General features: G+C 37.4%; 2 protein-coding genes across 4 annotated transcripts in view; one reads left to right on the forward strand and one right to left on the reverse strand.

Moving 5' to 3' along the window:
* Nucleotides 1-2030: 2030 nt before the first annotated feature.
* LOC139151667 (brevican core protein-like) lies at nt 2031-23012 on the reverse strand. Of its 2 annotated transcripts, XM_070724610.1 has the most exons (5): nt 22926-23012; nt 6858-6955; nt 4742-4919; nt 3568-3773; nt 2031-2412 (listed from the first exon to the last, which is right to left on the reverse strand). In XM_070724610.1, the coding sequence occupies exons 2-5, from the start codon at nt 6928-6930 to the stop codon at nt 2102-2104; spliced, it is 768 nt and encodes a 255-aa protein (XP_070580711.1). In that variant the 5' UTR covers nt 6931-6955; nt 22926-23012; the 3' UTR covers nt 2031-2101. The 2 variants fall into 2 exon arrangements, with proteins under 2 accessions (XP_070580711.1, XP_070580712.1); XM_070724611.1 differs by lacking the exon at nt 22926-23012 and having other exon boundaries at nt 6858-7023.
* LOC139151665 (coiled-coil domain-containing protein 33-like) overlaps nt 14191-23030 on the forward strand; it is a 50096-nt gene continuing 41256 nt past the window's right edge. The window contains exons 1-3 of one of the 2 annotated variants that reach the window (XM_070724607.1): nt 14191-14350; nt 15197-15582; nt 16942-17477. In XM_070724607.1, coding sequence (XP_070580708.1) covers nt 15312-15582; nt 16942-17477 — 807 coding nt within the window. In that variant the 5' untranslated portion in view covers nt 14191-14350; nt 15197-15311. The remainder of the gene's footprint in view (nt 14351-15196; nt 15583-16941; nt 17478-23030) is intronic. The other variant, XM_070724608.1, reaches the window with a different exon arrangement.

Here is a 23030-nt window from a genome sequence, read left to right on the forward strand (position 1 = left end):
CACCGATAGGAACTTCGTGTTCAACATCAGCTAGACTCCGCGACCGGCCGGCCGGACTGACAACGGGGCTCCTTTATATAGGCTAGTTTGATGGTGATGACTCACACGGAATTTCCCGTACATGTATAAACATGTTGTGTGTGACTCAGAAGGGAATTTCCCCGCTTAGTTCAGGACAATGCACTGCTGCGCAGCTGTTGCGCATGCGTGAGTTCTATATAGGTCAGGGTCATACTTTAGTTACATGGATGGTTAATTTTCCTTCGCTTCATGTAGATAAATGAATAAAATGGGGTGTAAAATTCTTACTTCATCCCAGTTGTCCACGCTTTCTTTACTACCTGCGAGTGTTTGAATGGCTATTGAGCATCACACTTATTCGTATGAATTGATGACTGAGACTACAAGCTGCAACAGCAGCCGCGCATACAACGACAAAATTTGTCCGAATTTCAGCATATTTGTCCGAAAGTCGCGCGCGTGCAGCTATATTTAGTAACAAACCCGAAATCGCGATCAACGCTATTTCAACGAGAATAATGCACTGTTTTTACACGAAGAGTTTTCAAAACGACTTCAAGCAAGCTGTTTCCCGTCATAAAGGAATACTTTGATTAGCTGTCATACTCTCTTTTCTGCGAAATCGTCTGAACGGCATAGGCTAAAAGCTACCAAGCAATCTAAGAAATCTGTTGATATTTGTTGACTTTACTTTCCCATAATCACAAAGTTACTCTCAATGGATGAAGGAACAAAATGGATATGATGTGGAAAATTCGAAAATGGCCATGCATTCTCTTTACCAGGGCATATTAGAACACACACTGAAAAATTTTACACTCGTAAGTTCTATACTTACTCGATTGTTTCCATGTAATATGAGTTCCTTTAAGTATTGGAGCAGAAACTTATGTTTCACATTCATACTTTATACACTACAATGTGACATTCTGCAACTATGAAGGTGTTTAAGTACATTTTACAAAATTCATAAATAAGATTCCAAGGCTGTAATGCTAAAGTGGTAAAGTCATATTAGTGTCGGTTTTTTCTCATGAAACCTCCTAAAACGTACGTGCGTGGGGACGCACAACAATTGCAAAGATTTAATTGGTCGAGCTGAAACATTTGACTGACTACAACCACACAATAATGGTTTGTTCGCATGCCCGTGAACATGAATAATAATATTAACAACTATAATGTACCGAAAAGGTCGGGTATTCATTCGGCTCAGTACCATTGATGTTTGGAACTTAGGAGTCTGATGCCATGTATGAAGCGACGACATTTCCTTCTCTGAGACAGTCTCAGATAAAAAAAAGGTGCAATCACCGGATAAGCAAAAGAAAGGTCAGGAAATGTCGTCGCTTCATACATGGCAGCAGACTCCTAAGTTCCAAACATCAATGGTACTGAGCCGAATGAATACCCGACCTTTTCGGTACATTATAGTTGTTAATATTATTATTCATGTTCACGGGCATGTGAACAAACCATTATTGTGTGGTTGTAGTCAGTCGTATGTTTCAGCTCGACCAATTAAATCTTTGCAATTGTTGTGCGTGCAATCTCCGGATAAGCAAAAGAAAGGTCAGGAAATGTCTCAGTTTTGAAAATTATAATAAAAAAGTCGACATGGATAAATGTTTCAAAGCTGTGTGACATAGTCGCGTAATGTCTTGAATACATATTAATATATATATACCAACCAACATTGTCATGACTTGTGATAGACATTAGGCTACACGAGACAAAAACTATCACTTTATTTCGTTGTCTATTCGTCGATCACGTTAATTTTGAAGAATATTATTGAAATTGAATCACTGTCGTAAATAATTGGTGTCACATTGCATTGCATTACATTGCATTATATCACATCACATCACATCACCTTGTTTCAATTATATCTTTGTATCTCGGTTGTTTTAATGGCTGCCAAGAGGAATTTCAACTTTTACACCACGACGAAATTTATTTACCTATATATATATATATATATATATATATATATATATATATATATATATATATATATGCATGTATGTATAATTTGTCACCAATTTTTTGCTATCAATGCGTCGATGAAGTTCAGCTCTTAGGCGGTAACTTCGTACATGTCGATTCCGTGGTGATCAACCATCAAGTACGTTTCAAACACGCTGGTGTACAGTTTGCAACGGTGCAGTCCGATCCCCAAAACTTCCCGTTCAAATGTGTATGCTGCACAATCGTTAGTAAAGCCAAAGCACTTCCTTGCGCAGTCGATGACACTGCGTGCCAGACCTAGAGTCAGCATTGGAGTCGCTGCCGGCGGTCCTGAGTCTACCCGAGCCCGTACGAAATGTCCCCACCTCTCGGCCTTGGATGACTGTAGGGAATTGGGACCATGATTTCCCTGGGACGGAGCTGTTAACAAATGACAACAACAGAACACAAAGTTGATTAAGTTACGTGAAATAAAATGAAGCTCGCCATCGTTCTCTTGTGAAAGATGAGTGGTAGAATCGACAAATTGTTGATGTAATCAGCGCTTTTAAGATAAAAGCTAAGAAAGTTTGTATACTCCGCGCTTCACGGTGACGCGCTTTTGTACTGTATTGAAGTGACTTGGATAAAGATTAATCTTACAGCTCTATCAGCCGCCGTGTCTACAAAGGTTGTATTTAAACATACTTTGGGTAGGACAGAAACAAAATATGCTCGTTTCCTGGAACAAACTTTGTAAAAATATTATCAAAAGTTACAAATCCCTTTTCGATTTCAGACCTCACATGAGTGACCTGAGATCTCCTAAATTAACATGCTATCTTGCTGCTAATGTTTCAAGCTTTTGATGGTGTATTTTACATTAATGAGAGTGTAATGGACAGTCTAGACTTCTTTCTTGCACAAGATGATTGTACTCGACTGTGAATCTCCAGACTGACTAGTCCAAACATTTTGTGTCTGTTTAATGTATGATACCATACTCAAAAACACTCGTAAATGATATATAAATCTTCAAGTTCGTTCATACATCATCGTGCTTGCATAGCTACATCAGACACAGTTACAGACATGAGTTTTACATTCTCGACTTGAAAACCCGGGCAAAGAATAGTTGACAATTGAGAAAAAAAACCGACTGAATCTAATCATGAAAGTATAAAATCTATTGGTTGGTTTCCCGCTAAATATGCTACTTATCCGACATAGATATTTCATATGTAAATACCAAAAACCCTTGTTTCCAAGTAATAAACTCTGTATAATAATAAAATGTTTGAGTGCTTAAAAGGCGATAACCTTCAAAATAAGTGTAAGGAAGAATAACTCATTATTGTCAAAGATAGACACAAGACAACCAATGAACAAAACGGCCTGTGGGCTAGAGCCTTATGCAAATAAATAAATGAATAAAAAAATAGAGTGCGGCGATATAAATAAATGGATAAAATAAAAATATAAATAGAGAGCGGTGATAACAGTGACCTAAGCGTTACATCTACTCACTGTAGGTACGGGAAAATTTCATTCAACTTTTGTCTCTCGAAGTTTCCTTTTTAGAGAGTCTCTGTTTACCTTCGCATATCACCGCATTGTATTGTGAGCAGGGCCTGTCGTGCCACTTTCCAAGATCTGGTATCCTCATAATAGCACAGTTTTCTAGGGCGCCACCGTCCGGTTGATCAGAATTCCAGTGCCAGAACAACGGTTCTGAGATTTCGAAGTCGTAATTCCAGCTGCCCTCTGTTTCCAAGTCATTCAGGCCTATCCATACGTCAGTCCTGAATTAATACAAACATTGAAAAATGATGTAGCGTTCCAAGAGATCTGTTTTCCGTTCACATGTTTGATTGTAGTAATCGAAAACGCTTGAATTGCAATAATGTGTAACATCTTAAAAGATCAAGAACAACGTAACCATTAATACTTCATAAGTATTTATCATCTTTTTAGCCTTGAATACTAGTTTTACATACACCCAGTCTGCATAGAAAAGCAGGAATTTCGATATGATTCAGGGAAAAGGGCTAGTAAGGTATTTATCAGACAAAAATAATAGAATGCATCATAAGTTAGAGGCTAATTGATTTAAATTATTGCATACTATTTAGGTTTGAATTGTGTCTCGGTGTTTCGTTGGTTTCAGACGTATCTGTTGAATTCAGTATTTTATCGATTACTCGACCATAGATACATCAACCTGTATCACTATAGCATAAGTGTTGCAACCGTCAAGGCGAGGGTTATTCGCTAATGAAGTAAGGCTCTAGCTTAACATACCGTTTCAAAGATGTGTGAAACCGTTTTAAAGTAATCATATTATTCAAGTCTTTTTTTCAGTGAAAATACAAAACATCGTTCATACGTACGTACTTTATTTCTGAGGGCATGTTACCTGTATAAAACATTTTGATCTCAAAGCTGAAGACAAGTCTCATCCTTATAAACTTGCCTTTCTACATCAATTGTTTTTGTTGTATTGTAATTTAGGTCTCTGTTACTAGTGTCTTTATGAATAAATGAATGAATGAATAGATAGATAGATAGATAGATAGATAGATAGATAGATAGATAGATAGATAGATAGATAGATAGATAGATAGATAGATAGATAGATAGATAGATAGATAGATAGATAAATAGATAAATAAATAAATAAATAAATAAATAAATAAATAAATAAATAAATAAATAAATAAATAAATAAATAAATAACTTGGGTCCTGATGCGTCCTCAATGAATACTTACAGCCCAAGTGTTGTTGCATAATCGAATAAAAAACCATTCTCTTCGTCGCTGATGACGTCAATCAGGTGAGCCCCTTCAACGTCGCAAACGACTTTGCCCCAGCTCCAAGAGCGTGCGGCAGCCACGAATCTATAGCAGCTTGTTTCATCTGAGCCCGTTACGTAGTTTGGTGGACACGCTGATGAGGAGAGGCGACAACAGCACACCATTTTAATGTAAGGGTTGTATTACAAAGGAACTCGGAGTAAACATTCACATTAGAGTGTGTGACTTGTTAACTATACTGTCAATTCTGAAGTGATCATCGCTACGGCTTGATATCACAACGTAACTTCCATTAAATCCCGTCAAATTAATGCTCTCTGCATGATGATATTGCTAGAATTTATATAAGTATTTGAACGACTGACATGTTACATCTCCATTCATTGAGAAATTACTGAATTCTATAATGTATTTTATCAATTTATCCTCTCCTTTATTCACGTCAGGTGATTACAATGTACATGTACAGACAATTCTTTGATGGGTTCCTGAATAAAATCGTATTAGTCCCCTTTAAAAAGTGACTATGAGGACTCGTAAAAATCAGGAGCGAATTGTAAATAAGAAAATGCGACGATTTCCAAGAACTACGTGAATGATTATAGTTCATGAAAACACATGATAGGGGGGGGGGGCCTACATTAAAATATTTTTGGCAAAAGTTGTCAATTCACCTTATATGTGAAATGTTTTAGCCAAGGTTAACATTTTCAAGACTAAGACTCAACTAATGTGTATGAATTCAAAATTCTTGAAGAACGCATTGCGAAGTTCTGACCGCTTCATTTATAATTGCTTTGAGAAAGTTGCAGGGCAACATGCGAGTAGCGCGTGCTGGCACATCGACGAACATTGTCAAACGTGCGAAAAAAATAGATAATTGTACATCTCGGAAAAGAATTTTCGAAATACTCATAGACAGAAATGCATATATTGCAAAAATGTATGCTGCTTAATTAGCTAATATGTCAGCCATTCGGAAAACTTTGTTACAAGACGTCTCGAGATAAACATTGAGGAGAATTAGTACTATTGGTGCTGTCTTCTGTAAGGACAAGCTTTTCAGTTTTCACTCAAGTTTCAGAAAGCTCTTGTCGTCGACAGTAGACAAGCCAAAGTTCTTTCGACAGAGAAAGTGGTCAACTTATCGTGCGTGCTTCGTGCAAGACAAAGGAATGCGAAATGGTTGAACAGACTGTCGTGTAGAAGTTGCTGAAACTCGACATCACCGGTATCTGTGATATAGAATTGTGATATTTGTATAAGGTTTTACACTTATATTTACTGCATATTTTGGTTCAGTTTGTGCTATGATCTCAGAGCAATCTCAGCTCAGTCTCAGTAGGAGTGCATAATTCAAGAAATATAATATTAAAAATCATTATTATGAAATTTTAATATTACTAAAAGAATATTATTGGTATTAGGCCTACTTCCGGGTTTATCCTTCTTCTGCTATAAATATACAAATAATTTTACTCAAGGGTATGGATCATGCTTGGAAAAAGTCTCTTCGGGGAGGCTCACTTAGTATGATATTATAAACTTATGCTTTATTGAACGCCCCGACGAAGACTTTTTTCAAATATGGTCCATATCAGTAGATGAATTTCCACGCATTGAAAAGAAAGGGAGCTCAACAAAGATGAAATTCCAAAAATGATTTTATGAATGATATTAATCTTTCATATTTATGATTATTTTATAATATTTCTCAGACTATTCACTTCTTGCCAACCTAACGTCTCGGTTAGTTATCTCTGCGTTTCTTACCTGACTCCGGCCAAAAATCTTACTCGACGAGTTTTTCTGAACGTTCGTTTACGGTTTGTCTTGAAAATATCCCAATATTTCGGCCAGACCAACTAAGTTTGACCGATACTTAGATATTACAAAGCAAAATGAACGGTCAGAAACCTGGAGTACGAGTTTTGTAGTACCCTACGCCAAGTCATAACAAAGAGAAACTTCAGTTAATAGTTAAACTTTAAGACAAATGTTATGCCTTTCAAATTATGGTTGCATTTGAACCAAAACGTCATCTGTGAACAAGTTTTCATGACATACTTACCTGCAAAGATTATTTCATGCAAGAAGAGAAAAAGCAAAGTGCCTAGGAGAGCACCGGCAATGAGGCAACCCATGACGCACTCTTCGACGCAACCAAGACTTGTGGAAATGGAGCAAAGTGACTCTCGTTACACATCGCCTAATTGTGACCGAACTAAAGGGGGCGCTTTTAAGGTTACGCGCCATTCGAAAGTTTTCCAAAACAAATTGTAAACATTCTTTTGAAAGGTAGAAAGTTTTTATTTTGGATTTAAAATTAAGGGGAAATCGCTTTTAATGTGTCACTGTTTTAAATGAAAAATTGCAGAAATCTTTTGAAAAATTGCCCCGAAAGTCCAAGTCGTCTGAGCAATACAATACCGCACTGGTAGTTGTTATGTTACTATTGATAAGTTTAATTTTTTGAAATGCACATCGTCAAACATATGGTGGCGATTGGATACAGCAGTCATTGCATTCTTGCAAATTTTGATGACCTCAGTGTGCATGTTGTGAAAATTGACCTCCACTGTGAGATTATTTGCTTCCTTGTGTTAGGGACTTTTTGTGCATGTGATCTCTTAGATACGGAAGTCCAATTTTAATTAGAGCCAGTCGCATCGTTAGATGGAGGTCTACCCAAAATTGAAAGTTTTTCGATTTTTCCACATTTGAATTATTTGGGTAGAGATCCGCAGACAATAAAATCGCTGAGAGATTTTGTGTTTGCGGCTTACTTTGTGAGATTGATCGAATAGAAATACTGTGATTTGTGCAGTACAAGGAATCAAGGAGTTACGAATTACCCCTGCCAACGTTTACTGATATCAGGAATTCAAAATGGCCGCCATCCTTGTGTTAATTCTATGTGCAAAAATTTCCTTTTTTTTATTTTCACAACAATAAGATGGTGAATAATTTACTTACTCCAAGGGCTTCAAAATGAGTCCAAACAATTGATAGATTAGAAAAGTTTTGGACCAATTTGAGAGTCCGAATATATGTCCCCAAAGGCGCATTCTACACCCCTTCCCATGGCATTCTGTATATTCGAAGTCTGTGTGGGAATGCCTGAGCAATGTACTAGTATGCGATCGACTCATATATGCCACTGTTACTTTGACAATTGGTGTAGTGAAGAGTTGTTCATCGAGTATTAAAGCTAGCAATTAAAGAAAAGGATCTTATTTGGAGAAAATATTGACAAGTAAGCTAACGATTATGTTTTAAAATCTTTCACAATTATAGAAATAGTAGATAAAGAAAAAGACGCAGCGACGAATGTAGAAAGGAAGAAAATATGAGTTGATGGGAACAACCTTTTTGTAAACTGGCAAAATCAATTATTACGTAAAAGCGACGGTAAGTTTTTATGTAATAATTGACAATTTTCTTTAACCTGCAGATGCAATACCAATCGATAATGAAAAATGTATTTAGTTAAGTCATGGTCCAAAGACATTGCATGTCTTATGCCCAATCGTAACTGTCGATCTACATTTACTGTTGGTGTTCCCTTTCTCTGTTTGTCAATCGGCGACGACTCTTTAAAAATTAATTCACTTTAATTTCCGGGTCGTTAAAGCAATACACTCATGTGGGTCTAGCCGTGATACACTTTTAACACTTTAAGAATGAATCGATGTACGCTGTCAAATCTCGGCCGCAACAACGCCAGTGACATCAGAAAGCGTTTCCGCGATTCAGCATTTCCTAGTGAAAAGTTCCGATAACCTTATAACCTAATATAAGCATGCATGCTGAGTGAACAGAAATACATAAGTAGTTTTAAGTCTACTGTTTCAAAGACTGCTTTCATATCTATTGTAAATCAGGTTTCTTCTGGTGACCTAAGTCAGTACTCCGTTAAGAAGTATCGGAAGCACGATATGCGCGCTCTTCTGTTGATACTGGTTCGGGTACGCTTATGGCAGGACAGGGTGTGGGGTGCTGCTGTCCGATTAGAAGGCTCAAAAATTGGCAAAGCTGACCATATTTCTGAAGACTTTACTGATATGGAGAAAATAGTTAGGGCAGAAAGTTTAAAGCATTAATAAATATTGATTGTAAGGTCAAGAACTACAGATCTTGGCCTTAACACACACGTACAGGTGTCAAGATTTACTCCTCTGTTAGATGAACGGTATATCCTTTGTTATAAGGACGAATATAGATTATGAAGATATTTGTCACTTCGAATATATATATATATATATATATATATATATATATATATATATATATATATATATATATATATATATATATATATATACATATATATATGCTACATCTACTATTCGCGTCCTTGCAAAATGATCCCACCGCTGCCTCGTTGATAACAAGAAAGAAGCGGGAAAAAAGTAGCGCTGTTACGTGAAATAAAAACAAAAACAGAATATAAAATAATGATGCAATGGGGCGGAAGTATATGACGACGACACTCACTTGCCTATTACTATGTTCATCCGTTTAGGGAGCCTTCATTATTTACGGCCGGGGGTCGGAGGAATCTAAGGGGTACTCAATAAATTGAAAGCTACTTGCTCGATCAATGAGGGGAATACTCATTTTTTGGTGCAAAATAAATTGAAACACCTCTCAGATCGCACCATTGCACACACCAATTGCTCAAAATTTTCGATGCGACAGGGGGGACAAATAATCATTAATTAGTTTTATTTCCAATTCTCGGTTACAACCTAATTTTTCCCCATAGTGTTGGCTTTTTTTGCGTGTTTAGTGTCTTTGTAGTCAAACCGGGATAATTTATCGTCGTCCACACATAGCAGTTTCAAGTATTTGTCCCTCTGTTTTGTCGTTTTCTACCATTGTCAACGTTGATGTGGCATCTAATAGCAAGCATGCATGCACCAATGAGTGCAGGCCAGCAAGTTCAATCGTCTGGAACTACTCTATTTTTGTTGCGTTTGTCCTTTTTTTGTAATATTTTTGTTTTAATTTGCATTATCACACTTTATCTTCCTTAAAACTTTTATTACACTCTGGGATCGTCATTCTTATTTCCTAGTTCAAGTTTGGCTTTGAATAACACATTAAGCGTTACTGGCGAATGGAATAGAAATTTAAACTTCTAAGTCAGTCAGATCAGTTTCACCATTAAGTCTTTTGCTTCACTTTCCTCAACTTTTATCCCTGTACGTAGAGTTCTCTCTGTCCATAGCAGCGAGGTCTTCGGCCGTTCGTGCAGAATACTGTTACGTTTGGGTAACGAGTTCTTTTTGCCGTCTACACGGCATTGTAACGCTATCGATCGTGTCTGTTCCAGTTAAAGGCGCCCTTTATCATGGAATGGCAAGGCTTCTTTCATCGCAATCATATATCTTGAACAAATTGTGATCTAGTTTTTCCAACAAAAATCGTACACAACTGCAGTTCTGCGATCACCTCGATATGATCAGGAGAACACGAAGATGGAACAACTGTTGAAAATTGCTTTTGGAGGATTTGAGAACCACATCGTACGCCCGAGAATGCACGAAAAGTATCAGAAATTATCAGACTCCGTCTAGGTTGTTTGGGGAAGTGTGATAGGGAGGGATGGGGGCTTGGAATCTTTGCCAGTAGTTTTATTGTTCAAAATAGAGAATAGTGCATTTAAAGTTAAAGACGGGTGATGCACTTTGCCCGTGCACCCTGTACGGCGAGTGAAACTTTGGCAGAGTAACACACGTATTGTAGAATCAGAACATTAGAGAGCTCCAAGCTCAATAATCTGTCAATGATTATTGAATATTAAGTTCGTAATTCAACAAAACACAGCCTTAAAAACCCGCTAAAACTTGGAATAACTATGAACTTTAAACTAACAAGGAAATACGAAGTTTTACATAAAAAATAAAATCACAATATTATGAAACTTGAGTTGTTTGTCAACACTTTAAGGCGAATTTTAATCCTCAAAAGCAATGATTCAGATTTCCAGTTTTTAGAAAGTACATGTATATCGCGACTCAGGTTTCGTTCATGAAAAAGTTTTCACAGCATACGTGCAAATATAGTGCCATCCATGGAAAGAAATAGAACCGTGCCAGGAAAAGCATCAGCAGCGCGGAAACTCATGGCACGACCGTAAACGTGATTTAACATCTCGGAAATGGACGCTGCACTGGTCATAGATCTGGTATGGTTATAAATCCAACAGAAGGGGCGGACGCATGTAATATGTTACTGATGTTTTGCAGCTCTCGAAAATACGAGTTGCAGGTCTTGTTCTTTATAAAGAAATTTCAAATTGAAACAGTCTTTCTGGTGAAATAAAATAATGTTTTACCTCGAAAAATGCCTAAGTGATACCAACATTTGACACGAAAACGTCTAAAATTTCTCGAAAATTTACTCCAAATCCCGTCATGCCAGTCATTCCGCAGTGCCACCCGTTGCTTGTAACATAGACAGTGGCTGTTTATGCTTGCGCATGCGCTCATGTTATCGATATCAACGATACATATTTCTTGGTTCGTTTTCAGAGCCTTTTGTTCTTTAAAAGCTGATTGATACTGATTTTTGGATCGTTACGGATAAACCATTGTATGTGTTGTTGATGTAGCACTGAAATACTACGAAAACTTTCAGAAAAATCGATCTATGCTTTTTTCTGTCCAGGTTTTACGGCTTTTATTTATTCACAAAGGCTTGGTTCGCGTTCTAGTGCGGATTTCTATGAAACGTTTGATAGCAATTAAGTCACATAATAAACGATAAAAATTGATAATGCATAGGAAAAATGATTAGGCACAGTTGTCAGAACTATTGCCATATCGCTAGCCTTGATATCACTTTGGTCGTCCGTTTCGGTACAGTGCGCATCATTTCTGCGCGCAACAAATTGTCGTTCACTGAAATGGCTGACGAAAAGTGCGTGCAGTGAATCGGCGCTAGTTGGACGATATTCTGCTGCAGATGGGTAGAGTACGAATGGGCACATTTTCATGTCATGGTACAAAGATATGTATTCAAATGAACAAGTTTAAGTCAGGCCATAATTTTTTTTTTCATGGAAAGAATATAGACCCAGCTCTCAATTGACGACAGAGCATTGCGATATAGGGCGGCGTTTTTATCCGACTCAGTCGTCCCCGCCACCGTCCTACACTGAGATATGCGCGAGGAGGACGGAAACGTGCATGAAATAGTAGGCCGATGAGAGCCGTTTTTACTGAGATTAAGGAAGATTTTAATGAGCCACCACTGCGTCGAAACTTTTGTTCAGGGAATTTTGAGAAGGTACTGAAAGCTGAGAAAAATTATGCTGTTCGCAACAAACGAAGGAGCTGTTCTTAGCTAATTTGAGAGGGGAAAAGGAATCGAAGAGCGTCTTTTGTTCACCAGTTGGTAAAAAATATTAATTCCTGTTATGACGAAAAAGAATGTGTGCACTCTAGTCATTTTACGACCAACACTCGCATGTTCTAACGATGATAAGTATGATAAGGAGCAACTATACATTTTTTACGATTTTTGCTCACATTCTGATCGTGTGCCGACTAAGTTTAAGCTTACAGACGCTCATTCTTCATGTTTTCATCAAAATATAGACTTGCTCAAAGTCTGTGGGCATATAAATATCAAAAAATAATGGAAGAAGTAAAGTTCAGCAGACTGTCGTGTTATATTGATAGGCTGTTGCATAGATTGTAGGGTGAAGGCGTTGGCCCAGACTTGTGAACAGCCCGTAACTGCTGCCGAGAAAAGCAAAGCAGCCCGGGGCCAGTCTAATCAAAATGTCCTCAGATAGAATATCGTTACTTCTCCTATGACGGGATTTTTCTCTGCTATACATATTCAATTTCAAGAAGCGAGTGTCATTATGTACGCGGAAACTACATTGCACGTACGTATGAATATTGTTGAGAACTGAGCATATTCATATTTCTTCGTGCCTCTTATGTAGGCCTACAGGACAAGAATGTTGCCCTTTCGTTTTCATTCGTTCTAATAGGTGGAGACATCGTGTGATCAATGGCGATACACAACGTAGACACAACACTTCCTCTGTGTTTTGCTCGCGGACTCTCAAACATGTACGGACAATAGCATACCTCTGATCCATCGGCGCATTACGGCTTCAATTCAATACATTTATGGTAAACGTGTTTTAAGTAAAGCTACTTGCACTTAAGTTGATACATATTTATCCATTGTACCAAGCACACGTCGCCTTTTCCGTATGCCTATTTTTGGCATAGATGCAACCTTACCATTCTTTGTAGGGCTTCCTCATGTACACACGCGCGGATAGCCCCGGCCTAGCTGTGGGTCCATAGCTGTGGTGTTTTCAGACGGGATTCCTGCCTTTTACGGGCTGGTTTTGACTTTTACGATTCTAACCCCGCCACCACAATCGTAAAAGTCAAAACCAGCCCGTAAAAGGCAGGAATCCCGTCTGAAAACACCACAGCTATGGACTCACAGCTACCCCGGGCCTAGTTGTAGGCCGCGGCTATACTGCTAGGCTACGAGCTCTGTCAAGCACTGAATCTATCCCATCCAGTGTTCAATTTTATAACAGGATTTAATGTTTATGTAGCCCCTTTTTTTAAGAAAGGGAAGGCAGACATTCTTTTCCAACAGATGTAGTTTTCAATCATGATGCCATATGTTAAAGTTAGGCCTACTCAGTATTTACATTAGGCCTCCGATTATGAGTTGTGTTAGCCTACCAATGAGAATGCTAGAAATGCGTCTGTGTGTAGGGCCTACTTATGGTGAGCTGAACAATTATCCTATCAGTAGACAAAATATACATATAGGACAATAATATTTGTCATTTTGTGTGTGCATGAAGAAATATGATGTCAAGAAATGCAGTCCTGGTGTCGCGTTTGAAGATAGTACAGCAGTAATTGAGTTATCCCATAAATTCCTATTAGGCCTAGGCCTAAGTTTATCTCCAGCAATCGAAAACTTTAACAAGATGAATGTATGTCTACAAATTTTGAAGTACATGTATCTGCAATGCAATAGCCTATTGGCATCGTTGTATCCCGACCAATTATGAGGTGTTTTACACGTTCGTCTCGTCCCAAACTTTGAGGAATTTGACGACGCCTTATCTCCGTATCTCTGCTTCGTCGGTGTTCTGCCACGAATTCAAAATTGACAATTAATTCGCCCTCCCATCCCCGTAATCAAGTTGTTTTCATTTTTTCCTCCCATGGTAACAACGATATCATCCTCGTAAACGAACACTTATTTTGACAACGAGATTAAATATTTTCCCCGACTATTAAAGAAATGTTGAAAAAGAAATGAATTGTCTCTTGGGATCACTTGACCTAAGATGACCTTACAATCTGACCTTCATTAACATAAATTATCCGCCATGTTGGTTCACAGTTGAACAAACACGGCCGCACGGCAACACAAAACCAAGTCAACAGTATAGAAGAAAAGGAATGCGTAGTGGATCGCTATGGGTGAAGCACTTCTTTTATCGCTATTACTGTAGCAGCAAAGAAAACACGACCAAGAAATAGCGGCAGCGAGTGTCAGGTTTGTGTAAACTGACTTGAAAAAGCAGAGCGTCGATGTTTCTCTGGATCGGTCGCCACGGGCGTTCAGAAAAGTCGCATCATGATCCGATTACGGCTGCGGCTGGTTTATTGAGATTGTTTGGTGTCAAATAATTGATGACAAAGAATGAGCTGAGACTTAACTATTGAAGTTATTCTTGAGCAAACATTAGAAATAACAAGGCGCTTAATAAGGCTTTCGACATTTTATCGAAAAATCGATAGGTATTACGAGGATTAAGTAAGTTCACTGAATGTTTAAACAGAGAAGGCAAAGAATATCATGTTTAATCTTTGCTGTGGTGGGTAGGAGATAAAGGCTATCCACGAGGACGATACGGACATAACGGTGTACCGCTTCAGTAAGGTTAAGCTTTCTTCGTTATTAACGCATGAGTTCGCCTTTGAAGTTGAGCCGTACGGTTTTTCCGACGACGCTCTGATTGACAGCTTCGGAATACATGCGGCACGGATCAGATGGATTGTGTGGTCGATCAGTCTAGAAGTCGATAATATTATTGTCTGTAAACTATCTGTTAAGTCAGTATGTCCCCCGCGACGTCGTAGAAACCATAAATTTAACAGTATTTCGAACGACAACAATCATCACATATGCTCAGCTGAAATACAATCGAAAAACGTTGTTTTTTTTCATTATAGGAAACAATATTCACACAGTTAATTCTTAGTTAATGTGTCAATGTATTACCAATCAAAAAACTATAATTGAGTGCACCTTAACAACCGGAGTCTGTGACGATTCCTATGTTTCTATGAAGTTATCCTAAGGTCACAAGGGTTATCTTCTAGCTATTATTGTCCACAGGATTTCCTTCTGCACTGGTTCAGTGGTTGCTGTTGGTAGCAGGCCAGGGAGGTGACTTTAATTGAGTTTGGCAAAGAGACGCTGCAGATTGGAGTTTGAGAAACCCAAAAACAAAATGGCTGTCAAAATAGAGACCAAAGCACTCGATTTTGTGTTTGATATCAATGACGTTACCTTTAATCACAACGGCAAGTACTACTTGAAGCTGACAATCGACAATTCCACTGGAGAGAACGTGGACATGGGAGGTGTGACGGTCAGATACAATGATGAAGATTCGGACTACATCAATGACTTTACAGCAAACACGGATGAGGTGACCCAGGAAGACAAGGAAATGCTCTACACCTTCAAGACCAACAAATTCATCTTCAACCTTCCTAAAGGTAAGCATGCATGTCAGTGTGGTGTCTGATAATGCAGAACTGTCATTGATGCAGATCAAGCCCTTCCCTCCCCTCTCCGTGCCTGTAGGCTTAAACCTTTGAGTGCTGTAATTTTTCCCACCAAAATTTTAGTGCAACATTTAACCAATTTTGATAAATTTTCCTGTAATCTTTTTGATAATTTTGGACCAAACAGACATCACATTTCAGTGGCTACAGTTTTTCATCAAAATTTTGGCAAAAATCTGAAAAAATTTGACTGGGATACAATTTATAAAGGCAACAAAAATTGACTTTGGCGCTCAAAGGGTTAAACCACCTTAATTGGAAACAGTGGGGATGTATCAATGTATAGTGGTAAAATGGGTAAGAATGCTGTAGATTTGGTTGTGTAGGCTTAGGCTAACAACTTTACAGTAATCAAGGTGTTTGGGTTACTTCTGTCATTTGACAGAGGCAATGCTAATAACACTACCAATGCTGATAATTTGTAAGAATGGAGGACACTGTTTTGCAAATTGTCCAAAATAGTTTTCACAAGTGTCTTATCTGCATTTTTGGACTAAAATGTTGTTTTACAGTGGGAGACTAATGAGGGATTGTCTTCCTTTTGGTTGTGAAGTGTTGATAAACAAGATTACAATTACTACATATTTTGTTGAGTGGCAGTTCAGGGTTGCCATTATCCCTTAAGTAGCGCTGTAAAACTCATCCAGAACATGTTGGACATAGCTCAGCATGCAGGATTTCACTGCTTGCATGGTCAGAGGTGGGAGCCACAGAAAGAATTCTGTGCCAATCATGAATTCTGTACAGGGAAGTTGTCTGGTTTTAAACCCTTTCATCCAGTCTTATACAGGCTCAGAGAGAGATATACAGATTCTCAAACTTTACAATGTGTTTTTGGCCTACCACTTGTGGGAGCTCAGTCTTTGAAGCTCATTGAGTAAATAAAAAACTGAAATTTTTTAGTTTTTTTACAAATTGAAAATTATGTTTTACCCCATAGAGTGATCACAGGGATGGTGGCCATTTTGAATTTCAAATATTGGTAAATTTAAGGTGATCTGTTTCATAATACCAAAATTTGCATGGTGACCCCAGATTTTTATTTTTGATTTTGAAAAGGAATTGAGCTCTGAATGTTTGAGCAAAAGTTTTCAGTCTTGTCCTACCTTAACAGTTCCACCACCATGGTTTAGACCAAACCCATTGTTATCAATGGTGGGGTGTGTGGAAATTGTGGACCTGTTTACAGGGTATTGGGATGAAGAGATTAAGACAAATAGCAATAGCTGGCCAAGAAATGGCTAGCCCTCACTTTAATTCAAAATTACTTTTGCGATTTGATTTTTGCAGGCTTCTGTAAGAATGACCCCAAGCATGATGTCGTGCTCATAGTTGAAGCCTACAAATATGACGAGGAAGATGGAGGATCTGGAGACTTTCAGAAAGCTGGTGAGGGGAAGTTTGCAATTTACCCGCGACCCAATGAACCAAAGATAAACCTGAATGCTCGACCAGGAGAAGATTTCTACCACTACAGTGGTATCATGACAATCTTTCGAACTTTAGAAAAAGAACCAATCACCATGCACTGCGGTCGATTGAAATACACTGTAACACTGAAAGAGGGGAACCTACCTGGTCAGTCTCCTGCCCCTCCGTCCCCAGAACCAACCCCAGTGCCACCCAAGCAACCCACTCCCCCACCCAAGGAACCCACGCCACCACCCAAAGAACCCACACCTCCACCCACACCACCAAAACAACCCACTCCGCAACCGACTCCAAAGAAGAGATCGCCTCCTCCACTCCGTCCAATCAGGCATGTACCTGAAGATCCAAGACTAGTCATACCATCACCGACTCCACCACCAGGGCCTGGAGAAAGGGTGAGTATATATAATCATTTCAAAGAAAGTTAATTTTTTTCTGGTCTGCACTATTTTGGAGGTCTAAAGTCTTGCTGCCCAGTATCTGTCACAGAATACACTGCACATCAATTTCATATGTGTAATTAGATGATTCAGTAACTTTAGTCAATCTAACCAATACCCAAAGGGAGGGCTGATCGAATTTGAAAAAAATCTACATTGTTATCTTTGATAATTGTTCATTGTTTTTATGTATTTAGTCATTAGGTGTTTACCTTACTGTGCAATATTCAGTATTTTATAATTTGCAGTTAACCCTTTGAGCACTAATTTTTCCCACTAAAATACTAGGGCAAGATTTTATCAATTTTTATGAATTTCTCTGTTATTTTTTATAGTTTTGCACCAAATGGACATAACTTTTCATCAGCTTCAGTTTTTGACCAAAACTTTGGGAAAAATCTGAAAAAAAATTATCTAGATCTGAAAAAAATTGTTAGTGTTATATTCTGTAAAGGTAACAATAAATCGACTTTGGCACTCAAAGGGTTAAAGTGCTTGCTATTTTGAATTGCTAGCTGTATAAATTTTGATGTGGCTTCCAGTATCTTCTTCTGTATATAAATTGCAGTTTCTCATTCTACTCCCATAATCAAGTCAAAATACCCAGTGTTCACCTCATCAAGACAGGCTGAATGTGTGTAATGTCCAGTGTTATTGTTGATAATTGAATTTTAGTGAGGAATAGAATCCATTTGTCAACAATTGCATGGTGTCTTGTACAATGTGCATTGTATCAGCAAGGTAAATACTGTGTATTTAAACATTCTTGCAGGAGTAGAAGGAGGACATGTCCCTGTATTCAAAAAACCGACAAAAATATATTATTAATAATATTTTTTGCTGGTGGATATTAAATTTGTTAAATTTACGATATTGCTGTACTTAGCAATACTTTGTTTTTGAATTACAGAACAGTGTTATGTATACTTATCGCCTCGTGAAGTTATTAAAATTACCCTTTTAAAATATTGCACGTGTACACACTGAAAATTACATTGAAACAGTCCTGTTTTGTTAATTCAGACAAATTTCAGAAATATTTAGAGGAGTTTCTGATGACATATTGAAATAAATGTTAATCTTAATGGAAACTGGAAACAACTAACAACTCAACACGTTTCAATCATAGTATTGAAAAGAAATTTTGTGACAACACAGAATCTTTATTCTCAATATCCTTCCATCACTATTTGAACATGGTATGGTCCAAGCTTGCCATATCAAGGCAAAGGATTGGATCACAGTATAGCAATAATGAGGGGGGATGGTGACATTCATGCATCAAGTACTTTTTAGTTGGTTTTAGGGTGGCATTGATGTTATTGTGATGACAAACACCTTAGAAAGCCACCCAAGGTTATATACCATTTAGTGTTTCAACTAGCATTCATACTGGTGCCCTACAGTGTTCAAGTGTTTGCCTTTGAAAAGTCTACAGAGAGTCTAGTGTTTGATAACACGTTGAATGCCAGTCAGATCTTCCCGTGAACTCTGACCCCCTCGTCTCTACATGCTCCAATAGGTTCATTGTACAGGTAGACACATTCAATCAACATTTGTATTAGCTCCATAGCAATGACCTAGTGCTCAGCCTTTCATACAAAGAAGCCAATCATATGTCAATATTAGAGTGCTGGTAATTGCACTCTACTACATCTTTTGTTACTTTTTTATTATTTTCTTTTCTTTATTGGTATGATTTGCACTCCAGAATTGCAGTACCAGGGAAAAGAATGATAACCACAGACTTAAGGGAATTTCAGTTTGAATTTATAGTGTACTTTGTAAAATGTGAGTAAATATAGAGAATGCGATAGAGTCACTCCCTAAGTCATATAAACAATTTCCAATAATTTTGACCTGCATGGAAATAGACCAGAAGTATACCTTGACATATATTTGAAAAAGTCCCATTTCTTTGGTGTATTTTGAGACTGAAAATACAAGTTATGAAATAAGAAGAGTTGTTGATGGAGACAATTGAAAATTAATTGCCAAAGTTTTTACCTGTTTGCTACCATGGTTAGTTAAAGCCCATTGTTTTCAGTGGTGAGTGCAGACATATTTAAAGGGAATAGGTGTGCCAGGTTTTAGTTAAACACCTTCAATCAATCAGGCCATCAAAGTATGTTAACTGTCACATATGATGAGGTTTTTCAATAATTCTGTAATCAGTTTAAAACCTTAAAATGAATGTTTTGTTTTGCCCATTTTGCCATAGAACTCAAAATGGTCTCATTTTCATTTGCTTATGGAAAATGAAACATGATTGTCTGGCTCTTGTTTTCATAGAAGTAAGTGTAAATCAAATGCTTTTAGTGGATGGACCATTAGACCTTGGGAGGGGGGGTGGTCACAATGAAATTGTGAAAATTTTTTTTTTACTATTGTAAATTTCTGAATTTTTTTTTTTTCAATTGAGATTAGCTGTGCAAATTTTTTTTTTCAGAGTAAATTTTCAGATTTATAATTTTTTTTAGTTCGTCGCTGTCTGAAGATAAAGAGGGCAAAGATGTGGTGCCAAGCACCACGAGCGGCCACGAAGCAGTCACGGGGGGGGGGGGGGGGGGGAGGTCAGGAGAGGGGTGTCCCCTGCTGCTGTTGGAGCTTTTGAAAAATAGAGATTAAAATGGTGTTATTTGGTGGCACTTGGGGAGTATTTTTGCGGGGGGAGGTCAGGAGGGGGTGTCCCCCTCCTGCCGTTGGAGCTTTTGAAAAATAGAGATTAAAATGGTGTTATTTGGTGGCACTTGGGGAGTATTTTTGCGGGGGGAGGTCAGGAGGGCTGTTGGAGCTTTTGAAAAATAGAGATAAAAATGGTGTTATTTGGTGGCACTTTGGGAGCATTTTTTTCGGATTACACATCTTCCTCTGAAACATGGTCTTCTTGCTCCTCAGTAGCTTCCTATAGTTTTGAAAATTGACTATTTTGGTTTCCTGGCTTCCCTTTCTACTGCGTGGTGAAATGCCTACATTCACCCCACCAAACATCATGCATATCTCATGATTTACAATTGATTTTGACAAGCTGAGAAGCTAAAATAAGCTAAATATATAGTTAAATTTGCATATTTGTGTTTTTAGAGCAATTGATGCACTTTTTTGATCAAAACATCTATTTCGCTGTAGCAGCATGTCCAAATTGATTGGATGTGTATAGATGTGTTGAAATTTCAATATTTGTCTTTTTAGGGCAATTTATGCCATTCATGGTCAAAAAATCTGTATTCTCTGAAAGGGCTTGTCCAATTTCTTTGAAATTTGCTACACAAAAACGATTATTCATGCAGATTTATTCAGTATTTGCTATCGAGAAACTTTCAAAGTTCAACCCTTTTGTGTGTTTTTGTGTTGGGATTTGTTGGATAGATGGCATTCTACGTAGTGTATTGTTGAATGTTAAAACATGTGTTGCTGTTGTTTTTTGAGGCTGTTTTTTGAGAAAAAGAATTGAAAATGCCTTTTTAAAAGCAAAATAATACATAATGACTTGATATGTTGTTTTATTACTATTGACGTGTTTCTACTTGTTCACCCATTCTTGCATTCATCATTGCAATAAAATGCTGTGAAAAAAATGAAACTGATGTAGCCTGCATTTGTTTACCTTGATCTTAAAAGGCAAATACAACTTTCTGTCTTTACAACCATACACTGTACCATAGTTTCAATGTTTTACCTAGTGTACCTGCTTGGTTTGTACGCAGGAAACAAGTAGAAAACAGGCTCTATAATTTCATAATTTTCAAGTGATCAGAATACAAAAGTCCTGAAAAGCTAAGATAATCACAACTTCCAGTATAAGGGATACAGTCACTCTAAATGTATAAATTACAATTAAAAATGTGCCTGGAGGATGTACTAAAAAATACAGAAAGTTGCTTTCTGTCGGTAAAATCTAAAAAAAATTCAAAATTTTAAAGACTTTTGCAGATTTTTTTTTTACGCCTTTGTCTTCTGATTTATTTTTTTTTATTTTGCAAACTAGTGTGAAGATTTTTTTTTCCTAACTTTTTGCTCTGACTGAAATTTTTTTTTTTTCTGTTTTGACCACCCCCCTCCCAAGATCTAATGGTCCGTCCCTTAGTGGAGTTAGTTTTCCATGATAATTATGACCAAGTCATTGCATTCAGTATATGTAAAACTGACTTATGATTGAAAATCTATCTTTAATGCTCATATAGAAATAATCTTTTCACTGGATTTGTACAAAAAAGTTGTGTTCAAAGCCAAGAAAAGAAAATAAGAGTAAAACACGCTCAAAGACAAACCTTCAGTCATCACTGCATATGGACTGTGCCAGTCCTTTAGATTACCCATAATTCAAAGTGGTTAATATAAGGAGCTTGCTCCACAAAGTCAGGGAAAGCTTTTCTGTATCTAGGAACTCTAATAGATGAGAGTTTCATTGATATTTGGAACGTAGTTTTAGGTTTCGTTTTCATCTCATGTTGAAATGATTAGAAAACGGTGATTGTCAGTGGGAGAAGATATATGTAAGCATGTCTGTGAAAATTTCAAGCAGTTTTGGACACTACAGAAAGGTTTGAATAAAATATGGAAAGCAGTTGCTGCACCTGTATGAGGTACAGTTCAATTTTCATGGTCGTTTCAAGCTTGCAAAATGTACACTTCACAGTGTAGCACATGTAAAGGCCAAATTATCAGTGAACTTTATAATTTTATCAAATAGTTGATATAGTTGATGTATTATATTGCTTTTTTACAATACAATACATTGAATTTGATGGACGCTGTACTGTACGTAACAAATTGCTTAAAGTTCAAAACAATATTGACACTGCCATGCTGAATTCCCACGATCTTTACCACTCAGTGATCCTCACAGTACTCTTTCAGATACCGTTTCTGTTGTGGCTTTCAAAAGTTACCGTGGAAAATAAGTGGTGATTATATCATATATAGTGGGGGGACCTGTTTGGTACATTATACTGCATTGGTGACCTATAAAACGTGCTGTCAGCTGAAAGAGATACAAGCAATAATACCACATATCAAAATGGCTTTTACCGTTGTTCTTTTGAGGTAGGATGTGCCACAGGGATGGATATTCGCATTCTGAAAAGTTGTACAATTCTTTTCTGATCTGCAGCTTGTGGGGCTCATTTGAAGCACTTAGCTTGAAAAAACTTTTCACTATCATAGTTTTTCAAAAATCAAAAATTTTATTTTTTGCCATATAGAGTTAACTAACACACAGTGATGGTAGCCATTTTGAATTTCAAATATCCATAAATGTTGGGAAGTTTATTTCTCTAGTACCAAACTTTGCATGGTGACCGCTGTTTTTTATTCTTGATTTGGTAATAGAATGGTCAAAAGTTTCTTGTAGGAAAGTTTGAGCAAAAGTTTCTGTCTTTCACTTTCAAGGCGTATACTTACCTTAATCAAATGCAGTTTATTAAATGCAAACATGAACTTCACCATCTTCTAGTTGTACTGATTATAATATCCATTTAATTGTTAGCTGTACATGTGAATTGTTAT

This window comes from Ptychodera flava, chromosome 15 (genome assembly GCF_041260155.1).
Source record: "Ptychodera flava strain L36383 chromosome 15, AS_Pfla_20210202, whole genome shotgun sequence".
Classification (NCBI taxonomy): Eukaryota; Metazoa; Hemichordata; class Enteropneusta; family Ptychoderidae; genus Ptychodera; species Ptychodera flava.